This window comes from Pseudonaja textilis, chromosome 1 (assembly GCF_049901715.1).
Source record: "Pseudonaja textilis isolate UNSWEBS1 chromosome 1, rPseTex1.2, whole genome shotgun sequence".
In the NCBI taxonomy this organism is placed as follows: Eukaryota; Metazoa; Chordata; class Lepidosauria; order Squamata; family Elapidae; genus Pseudonaja; species Pseudonaja textilis.
This window is the reverse complement of record NC_141990.1, coordinates 139410457-139437395: the sequence shown is the minus strand read 5'-3', so window position 1 is coordinate 139437395 and position 26939 is coordinate 139410457. Positions and strand designations below refer to the sequence as shown.

At 38.1% G+C, this 26939-nt stretch overlaps 1 protein-coding gene across 4 annotated transcripts in view; it reads left to right on the top strand.

Annotated features, from left to right (window-relative positions):
- Nucleotides 1-26220, top strand: part of LDAH (lipid droplet associated hydrolase) — a 96852-nt gene extending 70632 nt beyond the window's left edge. For all 4 annotated transcript variants that reach the window (XM_026695350.2, XM_026695349.2, XM_087917904.1 and 1 more), the window contains 2 exons: nucleotides 14429-14511; nucleotides 22241-26220. In XM_026695350.2, coding sequence (XP_026551135.2) covers nucleotides 14429-14511; nucleotides 22241-22432 — 275 coding nt within the window. In that variant the 3' untranslated portion in view covers nucleotides 22433-26220. The remainder of the gene's footprint in view (nucleotides 1-14428; nucleotides 14512-22240) is intronic.
- Nucleotides 26221-26939: the final 719 nt, after the last annotated feature.

Sequence of the window (26939 nt, the reverse complement as noted above, 5' to 3'; positions counted from 1 at the left end):
CTTAAAATGGTCTTGTATGGATTTAAAAATAGAGGACTAAATATTATTAAATAAATCAGCTAAATACTAATTAAGTAAGCTGTCTCAGTAACAACATAGCTTACTAGAATTTTCTTAGGATTTAATTTTTTTTTTTTGGCTAGTCAATTGTTTTTTCAAATATTGCATTTTCAAAACTTATTGGACAGATACTGTTCTCTAATGTCTATTACAGGGATCTCCAACCGTGGACCAGCACCAGTCTGCATGCCAGTCTGGACTGCACAAACAAGTGAAGCCCCATCTGCAGGATGCAGACAGCATGTGAAACCTCGCCCCCTCCGATCCATAGAAAAACCTCTCTCCGTAGAACTGGTCCCTGGTGCCCAATAGGTTGAGGGCCCCTGACCTATTACACCATATGTGCAACATGTAGAAATCAGCACTGATATTAAAATAGGGATTCTGCTATCTTGCTCTCAAATAATTGGGTATACCCTTTCAGAAGTCGCAATTAGTGCTTGTCTGCTTTCAGGAAATAAGTTACGAGCTATTTTAACCCTTTTTCTTTTAGTTTTATACAGTATTATTTAACTATTTTGAGAGCCTTATCGGTATACATTGACATAAGAAATATATGTGGGTGTGGGTGTGCGCGCGCGCGCGCATGACTGCATGCACATGTGCATTTGTTGAAATTAGAAATATATCTTATGGATAATAATAAATCACTATAAGATATTATTATTTGTATTCATTCTAAGGATGACAGCACCTGCAATAGAGAGTACATAGTGGCTTTATATTAGTTCAGGCAATAAACCGGGTGGGCATTAAAAGAGCCGCAGAGTGCCTCTTAATTAATACATTGATTTCACTGTGAGAAAGATATGGATATAACAAGACATAAGAATATTAAAGTTATCTAGCAATAGCACTTAGACTTACATACTGCATCACAGTGCTTTACAGCCCTTTCTAAATGATTTACAGAATCAGCCTATTGCCCACAACAGTCTGGGTCCTCATTTTACCCATCTCAGAAGGTTGGAAGGATGAGTCAAGCTTGAGTCGGTCAGAATCAAACTCCTGGCAGTTGGCAGAATTAGCCTGTAATACTGCATTCTAACCACTGTGCCACCATGACTCCTAGACATAGAAAACAGTGATAAAGCATCTTTCTTTACAAAAGCCAATTCTTAAACATCTGACTTGGTTTTGGTTTTTGCCTACTAAGAACTTCAATAATAATAATCATAATACTTTTACCACTCTTCAAAGACCAGTATTTAATGTATAAACGAAAGGGAAACGAAAAAAAAATCATTTTCCTTTGAAGGTAATATCCGATAAAATACTTTTATATTTCTAATTGTATCTCTAATTCTCATTTTCAAATATTACATTAATTCTTTTCTTCGTGATGTCTCTTATGCATGAAAGGTTTGCAAACTCAGGTCATTTCTGATATGCCTCCTGTAATTCATTGAGTGTAATTCTGGGTTAGATAACCAGCTAATTTGTTATCGTTTATTTATTTGATTTGGTTTTTATCCCACCTTTATTATTTGTAGAAAAAAACTCAAGATGGCCAATATACCTCATCCTCTCTTCCTCCGTTTATTTTCCCCACCACAACCACCCTTGTGTGGTGGGGCTGAGAGAGAGAGAAAGAGAGAGAGAGAGAGAGATTGACTGGTCCAAAGTCACCTGGGTATTTTCATGTCTAAGTTGGAGAATGCTCAGTCTCCTGACTTCTTAGGCTGGTGCTTTAACCACTAGACTAAACTAGCCTAGTGATGACCTAGTGGGTATCCCTTCTGCCTGTTTTGGCCCCCACCTCTTCCCAGGGATTATGATTCCCCTATTGCTAAGTGCCAAAGACTACCCAGTTGAAGGGGGAAATTATCTCAGCAGATATCAGTATCTTACACTGACATATGCTGTTCTGAACAGTAACAGCACAATCCTTAATGTCCTCACAAAGGTGCTAGATAGATAAATTAGAATTAGAATTCTTTATTGGCCAAGTGTGATTGGACACACAAGGAATTTGTCTTGGTGCAAATGCTCTCAGTATACATAAAAGAAAAGAGTCAAGAATCATAAGGTACAACATTTAATGATAGTCATAGGCTACAATAAGCAATCAAATCATACTAGGAAACAGTCAATATAAATTGTAAGGATACAAGAGACAAAATTACAGTCATACAGTCACAAATGGGAGGGGATGGGTGATAAGGAGTGATGAGAAGATTAATAGTAATAGTAGTGCAGACTTTGTAAATAGTTGGACGGTGTTGAGGGAATTATTTGTTTAGCAGAGTGATGGCTTTGGGGAAAAAACTGTCCTTGTGTCTAGTTGTTCTGGTGTGCAGTGCTCTATAGCCTTGTTTTGAGGGTAGAAGTTGAAACAGTTTATGTCCAGGATGTGAGGGGTCTGTAAATATTTTCACAGCCCTCTTTTTGACTCATGCAGTATACAGGTCCTTGACTGAAGGCAGGTTGGTAGTAATTGTTTTTTCCTACCAACCTGCCTTCAATCAAGGACCTGAAATGAAATGAAAAGGAAACACAAGAAGATGAAATAAGTAGCTACCTCAGAATAGTTTTACACTATCATCCGCTAGGTTTCATTTTATCAATATCCAAAGATTTCCCCCTTTTGAAAAATAAAGAGGCTTAACCACTTTCCAAAGAGAAACCATCTTCCTCCACGTATTAAGCATATTAAATTTCTAGCAAACGAAGGGGGCGCCAAAAAAGAAAAAAGGGAGTGAAATATGCTTTCTTTATAGCTTATATTATGAATGTAACATGGTTGGGGGTGGGGGGAGCATGCTTTGTTTTTCTGACTTTTAAAAACTTACTGCCTGAAAAATATTTTCCATTGAGCATGTAAGTAGCTGATTTAAGGTGTGGGCAGACGGGTCTGTATCTATAGCGCACAGGATTTATTATCCACTAGTTTGACTGGCAAACTTCCTCCGTTTGTTTCTGTAAAATTTCCACAAAAGTACAGACATTACATAATGAGCAAACACTGCAAGCCTTTTTGAGAGAGGCAGGCTTCTGGGTCAAAGGTTAACGCCTGGATGACAGCAAAGATACAGATAAGCCCAGAAAGCCCCCAAGCCCCCTCCTTACATGCAGTCCTTCCTTGCAATCTTAAATCTGTGGCTTCTCTGGAGGAATTTCCTTGGTTGTTTTTTTTTTTTTAAATCTGTTTACTGACCAGAAGAGTACTGAAGATGGTTTATTTTACAATATTTGACAGCGATGGAAGAGATTTTTTTTTTGGGGGGGGGGATCCTTATCTTGGGAAACAGTGTTCAAAATTGTTATTAAAAATGAAATGGAAAAGTATTTTCTTCCCATTTTATATCAAAGTGAGCATAACTGGATACAAACCATATTTAATAATTGACAATCCGAGGGCTGAAGAGTGGATAATGAGCAGAAAGCAGAAACGAAGACCTTTATATTTTTCTTTTCTTTCTCCTCTCCTCCCTTCCCTTCCCCTCTTCCCCCTTTCACTTCCATGAGTGAGCCTGAGAATCAATGTATCAGTGAAATAGAGAGGTGAGAAAGGTTGAATGCAACCAACAAGTTTGCCATGCTTTAAAGGAGTTCTACAAAAGTTGATCAAATTCCTTGGATTCCTGATATGGAATGTGTGGATGGAGTAGGCAAATTGCACCTAGAAAGTTGTTCCTGGCACCAGGGTAGGCTTTGTCCCTGGGCTTGGGACCCCAAATGTGTGAAGAGTCCCATTTCCTGCCTATATTGACATCTATGATGAGTTTTTCTCGGCTGCCTTATATATTTATTTTTGTACTATTTTGTAATTGTTTTTAATTTAATTTTAACGTTGTTAGCTTCCTAGAATCACTTCAGATGAATAGCTATCAAAAATAAGTAAGTAAGTAAGTGTCCTGTGTTTAGGCAGGAGTCAGGACTTGTAATTATATTTTGGGATTTATAATGTGCTCTTATGACATTGTTGATTCTTGGTGAGCACCTGGATAGATTTTCTATGTCATATAGGTACATAGCTTTGAGCTAAATTATGCTTCATGTTAGAAGAATGGAAGGAGATACAACAACTGTTAAATTGTGTAACAGTACAGATTACAGGTGGACCAACTGCCCTGTTTAACAACCCTTCAGAGTTATGGCACCATTAAGAAAGCAACTGTACAATAAGTCCTCACATTTACAAGCATGACAACATACCATGGTCACATGATTGCCATTTGAGCACTTCTCAACTGACTTCTGACGAGCAGAATCAGTGGAGAAGTTGGCAGTAAAATTGCAAGTCACGGCCATATGATGATTCAGTTAATGACCATAGTGGAAGTGATGTCATAAGCCTGTTGCGGTCATGTGATGTTTCACTTAGTAACCACATCACTTGGTGATGGAATTGCTGGCCCTAAGTGAGATTGTTAAGCAAAGACTACCTATACGTGTGGTGTTTTAAGTCCTCTGGGTGAAAAGGTTTCTGAAAAGGTTGAATAATAAATGCCACAACTGTATTTTTCACAAAAGCTTTCCATGGCTGAGCACAAGTGAGTTAACTAGCTATAAAAAACTTTGAGTATAAAAAAAAACGATCACAGAGATTGAAAATTATATATGAAATAGAAAGAATATGTAGAAGTCATCACATTAAAAAGTTGGAGAAGAGGGGGGAAACCCTTTTTGTTTTATATGCACATAAATTATTACTTTATTTGCAGTACATAAATTAAAGCTGTTCCTCTCTTCCAGTTTGACCTATAGAAGCACTGAGTTGGAATAGCATCTGCCAAGCAAACTTGAGAAATAAGTTACCTTGAAGTATAGGCTCAACACTATTAAGCCCAATTAATCAGTGATTGGTCTTCCCCAAACGAGGTCAATCCAAATATAATTTAGCCTAGCATGATGGGCAAATATGCATTAAAATATTCAGTGAAGATGTGGTAAGGCACTTGAATGAATGATTCATCAATCTTATGTAAGATACATACGCCCATATTTATTGCTGTTTGAATGATATGAATTGGAATTATTTTATTTCAGATGCTGGCTAGAATGAAACGATCCTGGGTATAAAATGTATCATATCTAGTTCTAGTTTTCACCACAGTCAGCACCCAAGCAAGATTCAATTAATCAACTTACTATTTTTAAGTTGACATACTATTTCTGATCATATTTTTAAAGTTAAACTAAAAAGCATAATCCTACAATGGCATTATTATTGCTACCATTATTGATTAGTTAAATTGATAATAAAAGTGTTTTTTTAATTACAATTTGAAATCTATCTGTTCCTTCATACACATATTAATTCAACTCTCCCTGCATAATTGTCCAGTGATTTTTCTGTTAGTATTAACCATAATTCAATATCTTCCTCTGTGGGATTTATGTATGGATCTGTCGTGCATCATCTTAACTTTCTGCTAACTTTCTGCATATGACAGAAGCTTATTTTTATGAAAACGTTGATAAATAATTTTGGAGACATTAGAACATCAGAGAGAGAAACTGGACCATGGAGCCAGAGTTAATTAAACATTCCATATTATGAAATGCAAATAACCTGATCCTTAACTCAATTTTTCTAATTCAAAATATCTTCTGCTAATTTCTATCAGACCTACTCTGTTGATTCGATATCAAGAATCACAGATTAGTGACATTTTCATTTCCTTATCTCTCTCTGAATTACAAGTGATTTATAAGATTCACTCCAGATTCATGACTTTAAATCCAATTACAGTCTGCATCTAACTGCAAGCAAAATAATACAATGGATCCTCATTGAATGGTCCTCATTCAATGACCATTCCAAGTTACACTGGCATTGAACAAGTGCTAGTTACAACTGAACCTTGAAGTTATAGCCATTGCAATGCACCCATCAACTTTCCGCATTTATAGCAGAGGTGGTATTCAGCAGGTTAGGTTCTGACCAGTTCTGGAGAACTGGAAGCGGAAATTGTGAATAGTTCAGAGAACCGGCAAATACGACCTCTGACTGGCCCCGCCCCCAACTATTCTCTGCCTCCCGAGTCCCAGCTGATCAGCTGGGTCTTCTTTTGTTGCCCTGCATAGGAGAACGGAGCTGGAAAGCAGGTTAGTGAGGTGGGGAGGGAAAGGGGATTTTACAGTATCCTTCCCCTGCCATGCCCGCCAAGCCACGCCCACTAAGCCACGCCCACAAAAGCAGTAGTTAAAAAAATTGAATCCCACCACTGATTTATAGCCATAGCGTTTGCTTCAGTTGCCCCATCGGCCTATCTCATCTCAATATCTAGGGTTGTTAAGCGGGACTTTCCTGTAGTTGACTCTTGCATCTCTCATGATACCATGACAACTAATCCTACATAAAAATGTAAGCTCTAATTTTTTTCCTAAACATGTGGCATGCAAGTATTTGCACAAATACATATTTGTACTGGAATGAAAAATACACTGAGGAGGTGCTTACTGTTTCCTCCTCCTCCTCCTCCTCCTCTTCCTCCTCCTCCACCTCCTCTTCTTCTTCTTTTTCTTCACCATCATCATCACTTTCACCACAACAGTAGAAGGAGATACAGAAGTGTCTATATTATTTTATCATGCTGGCCATTTTCCATGTAAATATACTGTTGTTAATGTGTGCAGTTTTAAAATACTGCAGCAGAGTCTATTTATCCGTCTTCCAAGCCACAGTTAAACTTAGAGAGAAAATATATAAGCATACATAGTCATCTTCTCCAAGACTTGTATCCAGTGTCTATAGGGTTAGATTGCCTAAATGAAAACAAAGTTGTCCTCTCTTGGTAGAGTTCCCGTAGTCAGACTCATGCAAAGTTGTTCAATGCCCATTTGTAATTGAGGTAAGAAATTATATTCCATAATACATATTTTCAAAGAACATTTCCTTAGCCCTGGAAACATATTTTATCACCTGCCTTTCAGGAAGGTAGACAAGGAATAATGACTTTCACATTTCCTCTGCTACTGTTTGTTTTCCTGTGTGATGCCTGACTAAAATGTTTGCTTAATGTTGTCTGAGGACTTACCTTCCTAAAACAGTCCTTATTTGTGGTTTGTACTCTATATCTGCTTTGTTCCTCTTTTTTGAAAATGAACTGAAGTTTCCCCCTATTTAAGGATGGGATGCTCGTGCTAATTTAGTGAAAAGAAACAAATGGCTTTTAAAGGATTTATTATGTTGACAGACCTAGTCATTTGTCAGAGTGACCCTCATTTAGATCTTACCTTGTTTCCAAATGAAGGAAAGAAAAGGTAGATGGGCAGGAATTTAACAAGTTGCTTTATTGTTTGTAAGAACTTTGATTTCTCTACAGATGCTCTTGAGTGAGAAAAAGAAAGCAGTTTGGCTTCCACAATTATGTGTTTTTTTTAATAAAAAAAAAACAAATTGAAAGCTGTCAGTTTTATTTCCACTATAAATATTACTCATGAAACCTGAATGCTTTGATAGTGAAACTGCTCATAACTTCCAAAAAACACGAAGCATAGTTTGGAAGTTTCTTAACATCCTTCCTGAGGTGGTCATTTGTAGGAGAGCTCAGTTGGAATGACTCACCCAGTGTACATTAAGAAATGGAAAGGAAAGAGAAGTGAGAAGAAGATATTGAAAATAAATTGACTTAAAAAAAAAACATACTGCCAAACAAGTTGCAGTCGGTAGGATTAACCTGCAAACAGCAATGAAGCTGTTGATTGGGGAAGAATAGTATTAGAGTAGTATTCGAGTATGTGTCATCAGATTATTTCTTTGCCATAGTGACGATAACACTGTAAAAGTGATCCTTTTTATAGTATAACACCTTTGTAATCAACAAATTAAGCCTGAATTAATACTCTTCAGTTTTCAAAGTTCTGCTCCTGAGCTCCTTAGTAGTAAATCTAAGGAATGATAGAATGACTCACCAACAAAATGTTAATCCTGAAAGAAGCATGCATTAATTTGTCCTTCCGTTTCTAAATTTTAAAGACCGACTGGATACCTACTTGTTCATAACATCAATGGACTGACCCATACCTTGGATCAATCACTCCAAGAGTGAGCTCTCCTCCTAATGACCACTTCAGGGAGGTTGTTAGAATGTATTCACCCAAATTAGCATTAAGAGACACCCTACAAGTCAGTGTCAAAGTAGAATAAGTTACCTAGAATGCTGAAGCATCAGACTAAGAAATGTTTCAATAAGACCCAATTTGCTATCATTGCTGTTTTTGCTGTAATAAAACTAGGTTAAAATGTCCTACTATTTAGTAAAAAATCAATGAAAAAGAAAGGAATTCCCAAGTCATCAAGCTACAATACGGCACTAATTGTGTCTTCCATAAGCAATAAACTCTTAAAAGGCCAAAGGACTCAGATGATATCTTCTGAGATGCTTCTGACAACTCTGTGGACTGAGATACCTTTGTATGATGATTGTCTAGATTGCAGCTCTTCTTTCTCTCTCCCAAGGTCATTCCTACAGACCATTACATAATCTGACCTATCCATTGATATTGTAGCATTATTACTGCTTTGAAAAGCTAGCAACCTGGCTGGTGAGATAATCAACATTCATTGTTTCTCATGGCATCTTTTAGAGGTATAGGTGTGAGAAAGCCCTATTTGGGGAAAACAAGATTGACAGAAAGGATTCTAGCCTTCCTGCATACTAGTTTTCTGAATGCAGAAAGATTTGGGCATATACATTTTTTAAAATTAATTAATTACCTTTAATGTCAGAGTACAATATGTGTACAATGAGATTGGCTGAGCCTCCCTTCGTGCACTCCCACATAAACACAATTTACAGTGAGAACAGAAGTCCCTAACCCAGTCCCAATCTTATTACACTGTGTGACCTTGTTCCACAATGCGCCGGCCCCGCAAGTCATACTATGTCATACTGTCATACTATGTTGACATGAAGTTATTTTCCATTCAGATGCCTGACAGGTAGAAACTGTTCTTCAGCCTGTTGGTGCGGCTGGGTATGCTTCTATAACTCCTACCTGATGGTAGGAGAGTAAGGAAGTGCTGACTGGGATTTGAGTCATCCCTGAGGATTTTCCTAACTCTTCTAAGGCAGCGAGCCCTAGCAATTTCATCTAGTGGTATCAGGGAACAGGCCATGATGTTTTGTGCTGTACTCACCACCCTCTGTAATGTCCTTGTGGCTGTCAAGCCAGCATACCACTCTGTAATGCAATATGAGAGGACACTTTCTATTTAGTGAATTAGCTTTCTTTAGTGTTATTATAAAGTGTTTCCACATTCAATTTCTACCACCTGTAGCTTCAAAGACAGGGCTTCTTATTACTACCCTGTATAGACCCAGTGATACCACTTGAGCAACAGTTTGCCACAAGAAAAAGAAAGTTGCCTGGAAAGCAAACAATCCAGTTGGTTCAAATTCAGCCAAACCATACATTGAAAGTATAATTGTGGCATGAGGTAGTTATGACAGACCAACTTCTGTTCAGGCAATCTCATGCCATATTAGCTGAATTACGTATCCTTATTGAAGCTGCCTGCTGTTCCAGTTCCTAGTGATGTGTGCTATACCTCAGTTCCACGTGTTAATTTATCTGAAGCTAATTCACCTGAACATTTGTTAACCGTTTGGTACCCAAATGAATCTACCTTCTTCCTGCTTCTAGCTTTTATATCTTCCACTACTTAAGAAGAAGGCATAAAAGGTTAAGAGAAGGGCATTTTTCTCCTTTTGCCTTCAGTTTTGAGAAGTCTGCTTTTTGTTGTTGTTGTTGTTGTGTTGCAGTATACATAATACTTTCCTCAGGGTGGCTGGGACATTTTTCTCCTGGGAAACTCAGTTATATTACTACCATAATTTAATTTGCTTTTATTGAATCCACCACTTTTATCTGTTCTTCCACATCATAACAAGTGGTTTACAATAACTTAACAAAAATCATCTGGACAGAACAATGATACAAAGGCTATTTCCCAAATATATTTTCCCCATTCATTTGCTTTGGCCTCATAGATCAACCATAGCCTTTCAGAAAGTTCTTGTAGAATCCTGGGGTTTTCCAGAATGTTTTGATAATTAAGATACAAACTGCATGTCTCTCAGTTAAATTAAAAAATAAACTAGATGGAGCTACCTTTGTAATCCACTTAGTTGGAAAAGACACTTATTTGTATGTAATTATTGTTTTACAGAATTAATACACAAAATCGTACCCCCTCTGTATGTATGTGTGTGCACACATGCACACACAGACATATTCATACATACATGCATACTTCAGATTATTGATTATTCTATTCCTGTGGCCTCACTATCATCGGTGTTATAATGTCTCCTTTATTGTTGGCATTTTGGCAAACTGGGTTGTTTTTCTTGATCCTGGACCTTGGTTGTATGGATTATTATCATCTGAATGTTCTATTATTGTTTGATTTTTAATTATTTATGTTCTTCACATTGCCATGTGAGCATATTAAATTATCTAAATAAATAAATAACATACTTTTTTTTGTCAAAGGAGGTTCCAGTTCCAGTTTTTCTTTTCTTCATTTACAGTTCTTCCTTCAACATTGTGATGCTTTATGTGGAGCAAAAGTTAATAGGAAAGTGGTATTAAACATACTTTATTTTTAATTCCCTAATTCATAGTTTATATCCCTCTTTATATTAAACTGGTTAAGGCTATTAAAGTTTCCTATATTCCTAAATTAGTTTGACAATATTTGTTTATTTGTTTTTAGTTAACTCAAGAAGTTTCTAACTTTCAGTATACATGGCCGCAAGCACAGTGTGACCGTTCGACTTCTAATGCAAGTTTTTAGTGAAATTTATATACTAACGTTATTTTTTTTTTTACTCCAAACCATCAGCCAGTTGGCATTTGGAGTTTGCAGTAATAAAACAAAAACTTAAGAGCTTCCAGGGATAACTTGCACTCACTGCATCCAAGATAACAGTGGGCTGTGCAAGCTGGTTCGGATTATAGATTAAACTGATGGATGAATCTTGCTGCAGATGGAATGAGGTTTACCATTTTCCCAGAGGAAAGGAAATGTTTGCACCAATGTATGCATACAGAAAAATATCTGTTGGCAAACTTTAACTTTTCTTTCGTAGGTTGCAATCCTTGAGGAAATGAATTGACATATAATAGATGCTTTGTTTGCCTTTTGAACATAATGTGAGTTGAAGAAAGACAGAAAAACCATTCCATTAATGTATTTGCTCCTAAGCAGAGCTGGGGAACATATGTCCACCATATCTTGTTCAACTACAACTCCCACCAGGACTTCCAATAGCGAGCAATGAAGTGGTCTTTAGTTCAGTGCTGTCTTAATAGTCAGAGGTTCCATACCTTATTGTAGAGGCACATTAAAGAAAGTAAAATACGAAGCATTTTACTACTACTTGATCTTCTCCAAATGTTGCTCGAGATGGAGGGAGTTAATTAAGCGCAACCCAATGGCACTAAGACTGTTGCAGATTATTGTTTCAAAGCACAGTTCATCTTTTGTTTAGTCCTGCATTGTTTTGTTTCTTCAGCATAAGACCACTATAACAATGGTTTTGAACTTCAGCGCTGTATGCGCAGGTATTTCTGTCTGGCAATTGGTGGCTGATTGAATCAATGTCAAATAGTTCTAAAGACTGAAAGAAGCTTGACTGATTTTGATCATTAAGCTCTGTAAAGGGAGTACTATTAATTTAGCTGGTGAAAATATTAAGCACTGGTTGTGACATGTTAGGTGAAAGAGCTACCAGTGATATAAAGCCCTCTTTTCTTTTCTTGGTCCTTGATTCTGAGTTCCTTCGGGGCTGCACCGTCATAAATAAATCAAGTGTGTTTGGGGCACAGTTAGCAGCCTCTGTTTAGCAGAGGGACATGACTAAAAGGACACCAATGCTTAATCATCCCTGTTGGGGAAAAGGAGAAAAGGGAGGGAGGCACCATCTCACCCTCCACATCAAAAAGAGGATTATAGAATGCAATTTTCTCTACACCTAAGTGCATTAGAGCTGACCTAGGAATAAAGAAATGCCTTCTGATTTCTAGTCCTTTTCTTTTGTCTCCTTTACTGTCCAGAACAATAGCATCTTCCTAAGCAATCTCCTTTTAAAATATAGTGGTTTATTGTTCTTTTATGCCTGGTTAATAATATTAAATAACAATATTGTTGTTATAGAAGTTCCTGATCCTCATAACACTTCTTCAGGTCATTGAATTTCTCAGACAGCTATAATTGTACGCATTTGCTGTTTGTGGTGGGTGTTAGCTGGGTCAGTTGGAGCTGCTAGTGTTGCTGGCACTGGAGGGATTTTGTTTATTCCAGTAAAGCAGTGTTCTCAACCTTACAGCTTTAAGAGGTGTGGACTTCAACTCCCAGAATTCCCCAGCTGACTACACAACTTAAAGTTGCCAAGATTTAAATCAAGGGTCTTCAAACTTGGCAAGTTTAAGACTTGTGAACTTCAACTCCCAGAATTCCTGAGCTAACATGACTGAAGGAGGAATTCTGGGAGTTGAAGTCCACAAGTCTTAAAGCTGTCAAGTTTGAAGAGCCCTGCTCTAAATGAAAGATCTGTTTTCTAAGTTGCTTTGGATTCTTTTGTAAAACAGTACAGGCTATAACTTTAAGGCTGTGCAGCTTTCAGATTTAGAATGAACTAGTATGCTTTAATTACACTAAGGAAATAGTCTTAAAACTGTGGGACTTCTGCCTTTATTCTTTGGGGTCCTTTGTTTTTATGTACAGTTTTTAGATTTAAATTGTTCGAAGCTTCTTTTGCTGTGATTTTAATATTGTCCACACTTATGGGACACTTATACTGTGCTTTGTCGTTTTAAGAGAATGTTTTATTTTGTATTGTTAGCTACCTACCACAGGCTGGATTTACTGATAGGAAGCAGGTTACAAATGTGATACCTATATAAATAGAATGGAAGAACTGCTCCATCGATGAAGAACTGTGCCAATGGCATAACATAATCGCTATGGTGGCATGATTCCTTTGGTAGAAAGTTTGAGGGCTAGAAATTTACCATTAACATTAGACCCCTGGATCCAAAGCATCTTTACACACTTTTACCAACCTTCCTTTGGAAGAAACTCTTGGGGTAGAATAAAAGAAGTACCGTGCACAAAATCATCAACTTTGCACTCTGAAGTTTTTGACCTCTCACAGCTCTGTGAAGAATTGATAACTCTAGGCAATTGTGTCTCACTCCTGAATATTCCTGTTCACTTTATTTGTACTAATCCCATACAAGTGTACTGTGGAGCAAGAGAAATTGGAATCTAATCTGCGCAAGCCAGATGTTGGGAATGGATGAGATCATTCCATATACCTAGTTGTATGGTGAATTGTCAAATAATTTGGTTTTAAACCTTGAATCTAGAGTTCTAAATTGAGCTGGCAAGTACATTGATATCAAGTCATATGGAAAGTTATCAATTTTTTGAAATCCAGCTCTGCCCTCTCTTCTACCTCAATGTCATTTGCTTTCACTTCCTTAAAGTGCTACAGGAATTTGCCCCATTTAATGTTTGAGGTCACTGGTAAGGAGCAGTCCAATTGTTATTTCCTTTTTCTCTGCCTCTGGAGAGAAATCCATGTCTCTGGTTTACAATCTTCCACTCGTCATTTCTTTCAAGCAAAAGGCTGCTCAGGGGAAGCATCCATTAGAACTCTTCTATGTAAATTCATGTAATTTTGTGTAATTAACTCTTTCCATAAATGTTTTAATTAAGAATTACATGTCTAGTTTATTTTTTTAATAAAAAAGACAACATTAAAAAAATTTAAAATGTTAAAATGTTTTAAAGACAAACTTAGGAGTAAAATTGAAACTAGTCGGCCTAATTATTGGGTCCTTTCATGTCTCATACCTTCTGTTTATAGTCTTAAATGATAATTTTATTGTATTGTCTTCTTATTTTGTTTCCCACCCAAAGATCCTTCTAATAGATGGGTAGTACTTAGACTTATATACCTCTTCACAGTGTTTTACAGCGCCCTCTAAGCAATTTACAATTTATTGTAATTTATTGCCCCCAGCAATCTGTGTCCTCATTTTACTGACCTCAGTAGAATGGAAGGCTAAGTCAACCTTGAACTGATGAGAATCGAACTCCTGGCAGTCGGCAGAATTAGCCTCCAATACTGCATTCTAATGACTGCAGATAGATAGATAGATAGATAGATAGATAGATAGATAGATAGATAGATAGATAGATAGATAGATAGATAGATAGATAGGCAGGCAGGCAGGCAGGCAGGCAGGCAGGCAGACATGGATTGACTACCAACTGGGAGACATTTTTGTGAAATGGAGAATAATCCCTAAAGCTGTCAAAATTTGAAGACTGTAGCCGGACACGGTTTCCTGTGTAAGTTCTGTTTTCTGATGTGCATGCCTGTGTGTCTTATTTCTGCAGCAAACATCATGTACCTGGCAAGCCAAGAAATGAGAAGTGTTAAAGAGCGAGACAATTCTACAATAAAGCAGCATTTAAATAAGGTAGACTTTTATTTTTTACACTTTCCATCGGATACTAGGGCTGTTCGACACTTCAGATTCCACTCCTAAATGGGGGGAGGGTTGTGTGTACAAATATAGTGATTGTGTGATGACTTAGTGATTGTGTAAAAGATACAGTAGCTTTAAAGAGTTGCAAAGAAGTGCTCTATTTGCTTTCCCACCTGCTCTGAAGCATTTTTTCCGAATTATTTCCAGCTTTCTTGTATATCTGTTTTCAAATTCACTCCATTTCACTCAGCTCTAATTCCAAATTTCAGTAACTTAATAATTATTTGCAAGATTCTGTGTACCTCATCACATCTTGTAATAGTTTAAGGTGAACTAAGAATATTTTAGAATAAAATTAACAAAATATCCCAATTTGACACCATCAGAAGAGAGAAACTAGGTATTAAGACATTATATGTTATTAATTTATCTATTTTATGTATTAATAAATTTGTGTCATTTGTATACTGCTTATTAATTTTAAAATGTCTCATAGGCTCTTTACAGCCCAAAAATATAATACAAAACATAAATCACATACCCGAAACAATCAAAATAGTTTAAGGATCATCAAGTCAAAACAAACAAGAAAGAGAATTCTGTATTTTATTTGAAGACGTGTCTTCTCAGGATGAGTCCTCCTCTGAAAGTGAATCTGCACTTCTAGCCATACCATATATGTTCTCTGAACCAAAGACCAGGACCCAAGGAGGGGGCATGAGTCACAGCTTAGAATCTCATAAGATAGAGGACCTTTTATAATAACATCTGATGAGAAGTGACATCATCTGCTAGAATGGTGGTCATTCATATCATAATGCAATTGATGCCAATTATGTAATTCACATTATTTATTGAAGGCATCATGGAATGTATCATGTCATAGCGACTTCAGCCAAATGTCCTCACCTAAATTGGCAGAAAATACCAGATTCTAGGGAACAGGGGAGATTGAGAATTCAAACTTGGGGATGCAGATGTGACTAATGAATTGGTCTACTTGTCAATGAAGCTTCCTCAGTGGTAGAGTTTGACTTACTCCTTTTGAATAGCCTAATGGCTAATAATGGGAGCCTAGATGGAGTTTTGTAAGTTCTGGCTTTACAAGCTTTTAGTTTGTAATAGACAAGGCTGGAAATAATGTTTCTATACCTTGTTTCTGGCTAACTTAATTCATTTAACCCCTGACACTTGACTCTACCCTGACTTTGGTTCTTGTATTTTGGATAATAGATTCTGTTTGATGCCTCAACTTTATTTGACCTCTTTGTATGGACCCTAGTATGGCATCTGACTCTGTTTTTCTGCTCCCTGTGAATTATTGGGCTGTGCAGTCCTGCTAACAATTTGTTTACTCCACGTCTACCCCAGAAGTATCAGCTCTATACTATATTATCTATTAATAAGATAATTAGGCTGATGAAGGATGATCTGGCTTGCTCTAGAAGGCTTCATTCATTCAAATTGTAATTATATTGTATTTATTTATTCAATTTGTATTTATACCAATCTTCCAAGTGTCAGCAAGGGGTAAACTTTAATGGATAATAACAGGGAGCCAAAGATTTTAGAGCACTTCAATCCGTATTCTCACTTTCTCAAAAAAGGGAGCGTTGATATTACTTTTCCAGGAATCTTAAACACAAGAGAAGTGTCCATACATCAGGAATAAAGGACTCCTGACATATATCTTGCTAAATGTATCTCCCTGTAGTCCCACCCAATATGCCCAATGGTAGAAAATGCTGGTTGTTCTTGTTCAAGAACATCTATATGACCATGGTCTCCATCCATCAAGTTGAGAAAGATTTGTAAAACCAAGAAGAAATGTTTAATTCAAGCCAGCCCTTTGAATTAGACCTAGAAGTTGCAAATCAAATTGGATATACTTCTTTTTTTAAAAAAGGAACCCTGCAGTAAGTTGATAATGTTCTGGAGACTTTTTTCACTGTAGTTTTTAGTTCCTTATGTTCCAGGAGTGAATCAAATGGATTAAGAACTACTTTCTTTCATTCTGATCACAGCGATGCTCAGATGTTCTCCTAAATCACAATTATTATGGCACCAATTAGTGGATTCCGTCACTTCTTCTCTACCCCCATATAAGCCAGGAGAGCAAGAACCAATGGCTTTTTCCTTCTGTGGGCATGTTTTCTGAGGATTGGAGTAAGGAAGACAACAGTTCTTCTACAGGTGAAACTTGAAAAATTAGAATATCATGCAAAAGTTCATTTATTTCAGTAATGCAACTTAAAAGGTGAAACTAATATATGAGATAGACTCATTACATGCAAAGCAAGATATTTCAAGGTGTGATTTGTCATAATTGAGATGATTATGGCTTACAGCTCATGAAAACCCCAAATCCACAATCTCAGAAAATTAGAATATTGTGAAAAGGTTCAATATTCTAGGCTCAAAGTGTCCCACTCTAATCAGCTAATGAAGCCATAACACCTGCAAAGGGTTCCTGAGTCTTTAAATGGTCTCTCAGTCTGGTTCAGTAGGAATCACAATCATGGGAAAGACTGCTGACCTGAAAGTTGTGCAGAAAACCATCATTGACACCCTCCATAAGGAAGGAAAGCCTCAAAAGGTAATTGCAAAAGAAGTTGGATGTTCCCAAAGTGCTGTATCAAAGCACATTAATAGAAAGTTATGTGGAAGGGAAAAGTGTGGAAGAAAAAGATGCACAAGCAGCAGGGATGACCGCAGCCTGGAGAGGATTGTCAGGAAAAGGCCATTCAAGGGTTGGGGACTTTCACAAGGAGTGGACTGAGGCTGGAATCAGTGCATCAAGAGCCACCACACACAGATGGATCCTGGACATGGGCTTCAAATGTCATATTCCTCTTGTCAAGCCGCTCCTGAACAACAACCAACATCAGAAGCGTCTTACCTGGGCTAAAGAAAAACAGAACTGATCTGTTGCTCAGTGGTCCAAAGTCCTCTTTTCTGATGAGAGCAACTTTTGCATCTCATTTGGAAACCAAGGACCCAGAGTCTGGAGGAAGAATGGAGAGGCAAACGTTGCAAGATGCTTGAAGTCCAGTGTGAGGTTTCCACAATCTGTGTTGATTTGGGGAGCCATGTCATCTGCTGGTGTTGGTCCACTGTGCTTCATTAAGTCCAGGGTCAACACAGCCGTCTACCAGGATATTTTGGAGCACTTCATGCTTCCTTCCACAGACGAGCTTTATGGGGATGCTGACTTCATTTTCCAGCAGGATTTGGCACCTGCCCACACTGCCAAAAGCACCAAGTCCTGATTCAATGACCATGGGATTACTGTGCTTGATTGGCCAGCAAACTCGCTTGACCTGAACCCCATAGAGAATCTATGGGCATTTCCAAGAGAAAGATGAGAGACATGAGACCGAACAATGCAGAAGAGCTGAAGGCCACTATTGAAGCATCCTGGTCTTCCATAACACCTCAGCAGTGCCACAGGCTGATAACTTCCATGGCACACCACACTGAGGCAGTAATTGCTGCAAAAGGGACCCAAACCAAGTACTGAGTACATATGGCTGCTTATACTTTTCAGAGGTCTGATATTGTTCTGTGTACAATCTTTGTTTTATTGATTGCATGTAATATTCTAATTTTCTGAGATTGTGAATTTGGGGTTTTCATGAGCTGTAAGCCATAATCATCTCAATTATGACAAATCACAGCTTGAACTATCTTGCTTTGCATGTAATGAGTCTATCTTATATATTAGGTTCACCTTTTAAGTTGCATTATTGAAATAAATGAATTTTTGCACGATATTTTAATTTTTCAAGTTTCACCTGTAGTCCCCTGCGCTAGAAGGGAAAGCAAGGCAGAATTCTTGTTAGTTTCACAATTTTTTTAAAAAAAACAAATGTTACATCAGTGACAAATTTGGTGAAAATGCTGGATTTCCATCTCAGGTATAAATACAAACGTCTCATTGGCATTGGTATAATTGAGTACTTGGTGTCTATGCCATCTTTTTGTGCAAAATCACAGAACGATACCCAGCACCTGAAAACCTTTGTTTATTCAGTTTGATGCAGCCTCGACTCTAAAGACAATATAATGGCAACAAGAAATGACAATATCAACTGAAACAAGAGAAAAAAGAATAAGCTGGTAACCTCAGCAGGCTCCCATACATCCCTCCAACCCAGCAAACTATCTTAGCCCAAGTCTAGGATAGGGGTGGAGCTCGGGAGCCTGTTTTCGCTGGTAGAGCGCTTGGGCCACCACAGGTTCCTCTGACACAAGGGATGTCAAACTGCCCACAGCCTCCTTGGCCAAGCCCACTGCACCCCGCACCAAGGTCAAACACAACCCTGACGCAGACCTCAATGAAATTGAGTTTGACACCCCTGGTCTAGGAGAATAATCCTTGTAGTACTTCAGGTTGGGAGCCACACACATCTTGGGGAGCCTCATTCTTGATGACAGGTGCTGAAACAGAGAAGGTGCCTTGCCTGGATGCTGATAAATGACATTATTTAATCTAAAGAACCTATCAGCTGAAATTGGCCCTCCAGACGCCAGAGGACAAAGGCAGCCTCTCAAACCACTAGGCCCGATGCCATGCAAGTTGACCCTGTAGTGAGCTACATGAATGAATAGCTTGACTCGGTGTGATATAACTTCCTGTGTTCCTGTAATAAGCAGCCAATGAAAGAAAAGAGGTGAGGCCATCTACAAGTGCCAAAGTCCTGCATGTGCAAGCAACTAACCATGTAGGAGGAAATTTATTGGGCCTTGGTCCAAGGTCATTCATAAAGATGAAGTGTTTTGCTACGCAACATTTTAAGTCAATATGCCTATGGAAGAACCATCTCCTCCTTCTCTTCCTCCTCTTCCTCTTCCTCTCTCTAACTTAACTTTGTTCTTTTTTTCCATCACAGGCTTATTTTTTTTATACCAACATAAAGAAAAATTGTGCAGTGAAGCAGCCAAAACCAATTCTGAGTTGCTTTTATTGAAACAGCTTGTCTACTATTGCCCAGGGATTATTATTTTTTTTAAATCCAATGTCCAAAGCTGTCCATAGCGGTCTAATAGTTATTGCCCTTGAAAGATTCATAATCTGGAAAGCAGCAGTATGGAAGACACCACAAGAGCAGACTTTCTTTCCCCAGCCAGAGTAAATTATTTCCCTCCAATTTGGAAAATCCTTCAAATAGGCTGCATGAATAAGTCTAAAACATCTTCTGCAGCCAGGAACACCTTTCATTTGGGCAGATCTCCGATGTTTTTTTGGATGGTGTATTGCTGAGGTCCAAAGTTAGAAAAGCAGCCCGAGAAGATTTTGCTATATGTAGCACTTAACCATGCTTTAGCCCACATAGCAGTGCCAATTTTGTCCTTTTGTGACCAAATCTAAATAAGAGAATTGAAAGGGAGGGAGACATTGAGCTCCTGGGGAGCAGAAAGCAAAGCAGAGTTACAATAAGTGTAGTTTCTTGCACTATATTTGACCACTTGGACTTTTTTTAATAGCTTACTTCCGCAGAAGGTCTCACACGTAGGTTCACTTTCGTAATCCAAATTTGCAAACTCCTGTAGACCAGCCTTCCCTAAACCAGTGGCCTCTAGAGGTGTTGGACTTCAGTTTCCGTAATTCCTAGCAATTTGGCCATTGTGTCTGGAAAGTTGAGGATACTTGTAGGCCACCAGGTTAGGGAAGGTTTCTGTATCAACTTGCACTCATTGAAATGTGCATACTGTACAGTACTGTTAAATAATGAATATTCTAGTCAAGTTGCAGCATATATTATTAAGCACGAAGTAAAATAGATTCAGCTCATAAACAGAGTTAATGAACAAAGAAGTTTTTTTTTTCCCCTAAAGGAAGTTCCCTTATTAAATTTCTATTTGAGACATTTCAGCATTTGAGGCCAAGGTATGAAATTTGTAATAGTAAATCGCATTACTCTTTAGTTGCACTCTAAAATCTGCCTGTGTAGTAAGATGACCTTACCATACTTCTCTCCATTTGGTTGTGGTGAGGGGCAGTGATCCATGAAGACTCCTTTTTCTCCTATCATTCTATCTGTCACTCCATCCACCACTGCCTTGCAATCCCATAGAAGTTACCTTTTTTACAGGAATATCTTTAAAATATCCATGATTGATATAAAACTATAACAGGAGCTCTGAAACATATGCAAACCAAGCCAAGTCAGTAAAAAGAAGCAAAAGTTATATGGACATTTTTTTGATTAGACTCTGCCGTCCCAATGTAGCACGAAATACATTAGACTGCAAGTCCTATCATTCTTAATTAATAGTAATAGAACACGAGTGTGAAGCATTTAGAGATAAATAGCAACACTTAAGCTTGCATCCAGTGATAATGCATTAAATCCAAAATAGAAGCATTAGATTTATTTATGACCATTACTTTTTTTGGTGGGGGGGAATACTGCAATAGTGGAAAGAGGATTAGAGGAAAGAGGTCAGCAGTACAAAAGGAATCACTCACTTAAAAATAAAACATGAATTTGATGTCTTAGCACAGGGGAGTCAACCAACAACATGACGCACACGCTGATCATCTCAAAGCAGTTCATAACTCTACCTCCTGGGCTAGTGTTATGATGGGGTGGGAAGAACTGAAGTATAAGCAAGGGAAAATGCAGACACTGTGTTCATGCAGTATCTCTGCAACCCAGAAAGAAGAAGAAACTTGCCTTTTTCGGGGATATATAGAATGGGTCCTGTTGGCGATGGTTGGTTTTTCAAGGTCATGGAATCCACAAGTTTTTAATTACACAGACAGAGATAACCTGCAAGCAAAGCACAAGATGTCAGGATGTTTTCCTTGGGCAGTCTGGATCTACTCTTATTTTCTTTGTTCACTTTTCTTCTGGGCTGTGACACCCAGTTCATGTTTTGGAGGAAAGGGTTCACCTTCCTTCCCTGCATGCTGAGATCCCAAGTGAAAAGTCACTCCCTATCTGCAGCTGCTATTTATTTAAAAGTTTTTTTAAAAAAATAAAAAAAAGCCCTGACAAAATGACGCATTTAGTATGATGTCTGATTTGGCCCTAAAAGTAAAAACAAAAGCAACTGGAAGGCGCAACGGCCCATGCAAAGTTTGTTTGTTGCCACCCAGAGTTAATGGTTTGAGATAGGTGGCTATTCAAATGGAATAAGTAAATAAACAAACAGCCCATACTAAGTTGCTTGCTTGGAAACAAATCCTATTGATCCTCAGGTTCCAATTTTTACATCTAAGACTTTTTGTTTTGCATCCAACTTGGAGAAGCAGGAGGACTAAACATCCTGGATTTTTCTGGCAGAAGAAACGTTTCTGCCTGTAGATTGGCTAGATAAGCAGATATTTTTGAAAATCTACTGCATTCTCCACCTGTTATGTTGGTTGTGGATAAATATCCTCCCAATCAAGGGCTATTATCCTTAGTGTCACATTGGATAACTAAACAATGCAATAATTCTCAGTAGGTCTCTTTTGATTGGTTGAAAGTGTCTTACAACTTCAGAAGTCTCCACTGAAGAAATTCTGACCGTTGTCATTCATTACCTAGGTATTTCTAATACATATGTTCGATGTTTTGTCATCTACCATGATATGCCATGGCTCCTGAATTTCTCTTCGAAGCTTGGGTATTATTTATGTTTTAGTTTTTTTTCCTGGTAATTGGATTTAGCTCTGGTCTCTTTCTTTTCCTGCCACCATCTTTAAGACAGTTCTCTATTTTTATTTTAGCTGATTTTTTACTATGGAACAACTGACTCATGGTGTCCTCTGCAGTACTACGAAGAGATGAAGATGGAGTTTCTGGACGGAGATATTCGAATCTGTGAGAAAGGAATCCGCCATTCTTTTGTCTTGGATTCCAGCAAAGAAATGGCTGAAATGATAGTAGGCTGGATACAGAACGATCTTGCCAAGCTATGATGAAGCCAGAGTAGACAGCAGGAGGAATTAGCTGTATTGTGACCATGTAATCTTCCTTGATAATCTTCTGTCTGTGCATTATGGTTTGCTTTTTTCTGGAAGCTCTGGTGTTAACCCGATAGCTCATATTACATTCCTGTAGATAGGTTTCTAAGAAATACCCAAGGTAAGGTTGCAAACACACGGGGATGACTGTATAATTCCAGAGCCCTGAATTCCTTTAGGCTAGTGTCAGCCTCCCTCTACAAACAGTGACTATCTGTTCGGGTAACTCACAGGATTGTTGTAACAAAAAGAGAGACAGAGAGATCCCCTGACCTCCGTGTGCCATCTTGATTTTCCAAATTTATGAATTAATGAGCCATTAATTTTGTGTCTAGCTAGCACATTGTCTCTTACAGGATTGTATGAATTATTGCATCGGGTGTTTAGATCTTTTGACATATAACCCCCCGTCTGTTCATCAACACCATTCATTCTGTCATAACATTGTAATAGTATTGCACCCATAATTGTCTCCCATACTGTTGTTGAGGTGGTATGGGTTAGAATTGACTGTCACTCACCATTGGGGGAAAATACCATATAAATTAGGGTGATGATATTAGAATACAAATCACTAAAAAAAAATTGTTATTGCTTAAAGTAATTTCAACTTCCATTGTGACAGAAGACATATATTTGGTGTGCAGAAAGAAGAACTATGTTGCTTACAAGCAGAACCAACAATGATGTTTAGTAAGATATAGTACTTCTTACCTTGATCTATGACCACAATTGAGACCGGATATTTCATTCGCTAAGCAGAGTGGTTGTTATGCAAGTCATCACATGATTTTATGACCAGGTTTACCACAGTTGTTAAGCAATTTCAGGCGCTTGCAACATGGCCACTTAACATGGTTGACCACAAATCGGGATCATATCGATCAGCGGACCCTGCACCAGTAGTAAACATGAGACAGTTGCCAAGTTCCCAAATTGCAATCATGTGATATAGAGGCAGTATTATGGTTTTGTGAGGACAGGTCATAAATCACGTTTTCCATGGCTATCATAACTTTCAGCTACTGTTAAATGAGAGGTTGTTAGGTCAAGAACTATCTTGACTTAACCACTATCTGTATTGAGAAAGATCTAAGTGCACTGGTTAGAGCTTTGCAAATATTAAAACTGGAGTTGCATTTTGTCTACTCCACTTCATTCAGGGCCCTTAACACCTCAATACCCAGCCTGTGGAATTGTGTTTTCTATATGAACAACCTTCTGCCTCAGACAGTGGGAATAATTGTTGAGTTACAGGTAATCCTTGATTTACAAATGATTGCTTAGTGCTTATCTATGATTCAAAATTACGATCTACCTGAAAACATGGAGTTATAACCTATTTCTGTGGCTCCAATAGTTGCTCCTCTTGTGATCACGTGACTGCACCTCAGGGGCTTGCAGCACACTCACATGTCATGTGACCATGTTTTATGACTGTTTTGCCAAAAACTGGAAGTTACGGAAGTCTCTGTTCTCCATTATAGAAAACAATGAGTTTGCTTAACAGTCACCGCATTTACTTAGCCAACTACCGTATTTGATTAACAACTGCCACAAAAAAGGCCATTAAAAAGTGTTGGGCAGGCCTGGTCATATGTCAAAGATTGCCTATATATGTTATTTTAGAACTGCTTTTAGAACACACAGAACTTGTACGACATACTCCTTTTATTAGCTTTTTTCTCAAGAAGTCACTGCTGGGTATGAAATAATTCCTTTCCCATTTCCTTTTTTCCAGTCTTTGTGATTTTTGACAAATCACAAAAACAAGAAACAAGTATATTCATGCTTGTACTTTGGGAATTTGGGAGGAAAAGAAGCTTGGGATTACCTGTCCACTGTAATCTGATCCCAAAGCAGTCTTCTTCTTGTCTGCCCCATTATTTAGTGCAGCATCCTGTGTTAAAGGCCATGTTTTATGCTTGTCATTGTCTCCCTAACCTTGAACACTATTTAAGCTAGGGTAGCCCTGTGATTCTGAGGGGAGACTAATGGAAAATTGTGCACATAGACATCGGATTTCTTTTTTTTTTTTTTTTTACATCTGGCCCACCCTGAAAAAAAGCCCAGGGCACAACAACTGGAGTCCTATTTCCAACAGGACCGCTATCTCCTGCTGGCCAAGAAAAGGAAGAAAAAGGAAGCTGTTTGTCACTTGGGTCACATTTTTGCAAACTTAGGAGTAGTGTTTGGATGCTTGGGTTGGCTGGTTCTGTGCTATGCGATTCCCCCACCCCACCCTCAGGAAAACTCTGAGCTGATAGCAGACAACCAAGAGAGCGGCCATCTTGGCGGGAAGCCCAGGCGTTGCTAAGGTGCCTGGGAGGCTCCCCCTATCCGATGTGTGATAGTGGTGGGCTGGTGGTGGTTGTTTAATCATAGGGGAAGGGATTCGTCTGTTGATTGAAGCCATTGCAGGCAAGATGGGCACCAGGTTTAACCAGCTCCATCCTCTTCTCAGCTGGCTTCATCCCCGCCCTTGTGGCTGCAGGGAGTAAAAAGAAAAAGGATTACTGGGGGGACTGGCCTATCTAAAACATGAATCTTAATTTAGCCTCAGGGCCAGCAGCATTTATTCTTTGCAGGTTTTTCTAATGGGGGCAGTTAGTTTAATCCAAACCAACCCTGAGGATGTTTCATAGGACAACTACCCTTATCTAGCCCCACTATTGCCTGGGGTTAACATATCAATATAAATCTCTCCACCACCATCACACCAGTAGGTGTGTATAAACAGAGCCACAAAATATTTACCTCAGGGCTTTGACAGGGTATCATGTTGAACTGTTATAAAACTTCAAAAAGAATATTAAATGTTCTGGCCTATATATACATGTATATATATATTACTTGGGCAGATATTAGTATTACTGGGAATCCAAGTGGTATAAGCATGACTAGCATTGTATCTAACATTGAAGGAGTGGTTTTGGAGTGTAAAAAGCTAATCTGTATGGTTATTATATTTACATAACTTGGTTGTTTGTATACAGTTTTGTTCCGTGGTCTCATTGAATCCTGGTGTTTTGTAGATCTAAAAAAAACATATTCCTACAATGTTTTTGTGTGTAAGATGTGGTCAGGCAGAGGAACATTTATAACCTGGTAATAACAGCATTGCCTGCCAAAAGGAAAACTTAGTTCTTTAAGCATTCGATATTAAATTAAAAACACCCAGCACTGACTATAGGACACTTTCGTGCAGTGAAGTTTGATCCATCTGTAACAGTAACAGCCTATTTTCAGAATATGATGCTTATTAATTTTGCTACTCTTTTCATTATCTGGTCATCTCAAGAAGCCAATCTTGGAACTACTGCAGTATTTCCTAATAGAATTTTAATCAGAGATTCATTGCCTGCTTTTACTTGAAACTTAAAACGTTTGTATTCACTAATCATTTACATATGGGCATAAAGGAGTGTGATAATTTAAACCAATTTTGTACATTACAAATTGCTTAATGCAAAATACTAGTTTATTTTAAGAATTCTTGTTCTTTAATAATATAGCTACCTTCTTCTTGCTTTCTGTGTTTGAAAGAGTCCTTTGATCTTTGTTTCAGAATGCTGTTAGCCCAATGGCAGAAAACTGGAATTGATAAGTGATGAATAAACATTCTTTCTCATTTTAATTTCGAATTAAATGGAATAAATTAAACTGGGCCAGAGCGAGTACCGTTTTACAGTCAGTTTCTACCTTTGTTCAGAAATAAACACAACACTGTTAATTGCTATTCATTGCTTTGTAAGTTTCAAAATATGTTTCTATGCAGCAGTGGTTTTACACTTGGCAAGTTTTAAGACTTGTGGACTTTAACGCCCAGAATTCCTGAGCTAACATGACTGGAGGAGGAATTCTGGGAATTGAAGTCCACAAGTGTTAAAGCTGTCAAGTTTGAGGACCCCTGGGATGGAGGAAAGGATTTGACTTGCGGGGGGGGAGTGGATTTGCATTGGGAGTACCCAGCAAAAAAAAAATATGATTGATTGATTTGTACCCCACATTTATTATTTTGACAAATAATTCAAGGTTATGAACATATCCAACACACTGTCCTCCTATTTCCCCCCCCCCCCCAAAACAAGGTGGGTTGGGCTGGGAGAAAGGGACTAGTCCAAGATCACCCAGCTGGCTTTCATGGCTAAAGTCGTGAAAATGGTAAAAGGAAAAAAAAATCATCTTTAACACATCTTCTATGTTTCCCTTAGATAGCTTCCCTTGTGTCTTATTTGCACATTTCTAGTTCTGAAAGAATTGCTCTCATGTTCCATTTTTTTGCAGATTGAACAAAAGACACATCATTGAAGAAGCCAAAACTTGGGACTCTATAAATGTGGTTGGAGTGAAACAGAGTGACTGTTCAATTAAAGCGTCTAGTACAAATGAGGGCTGGACAACTCTTGTTTTTAAACCACTGAAATGATCAGGTCTTTTTCATGAGTTGAAAAGCTACTCC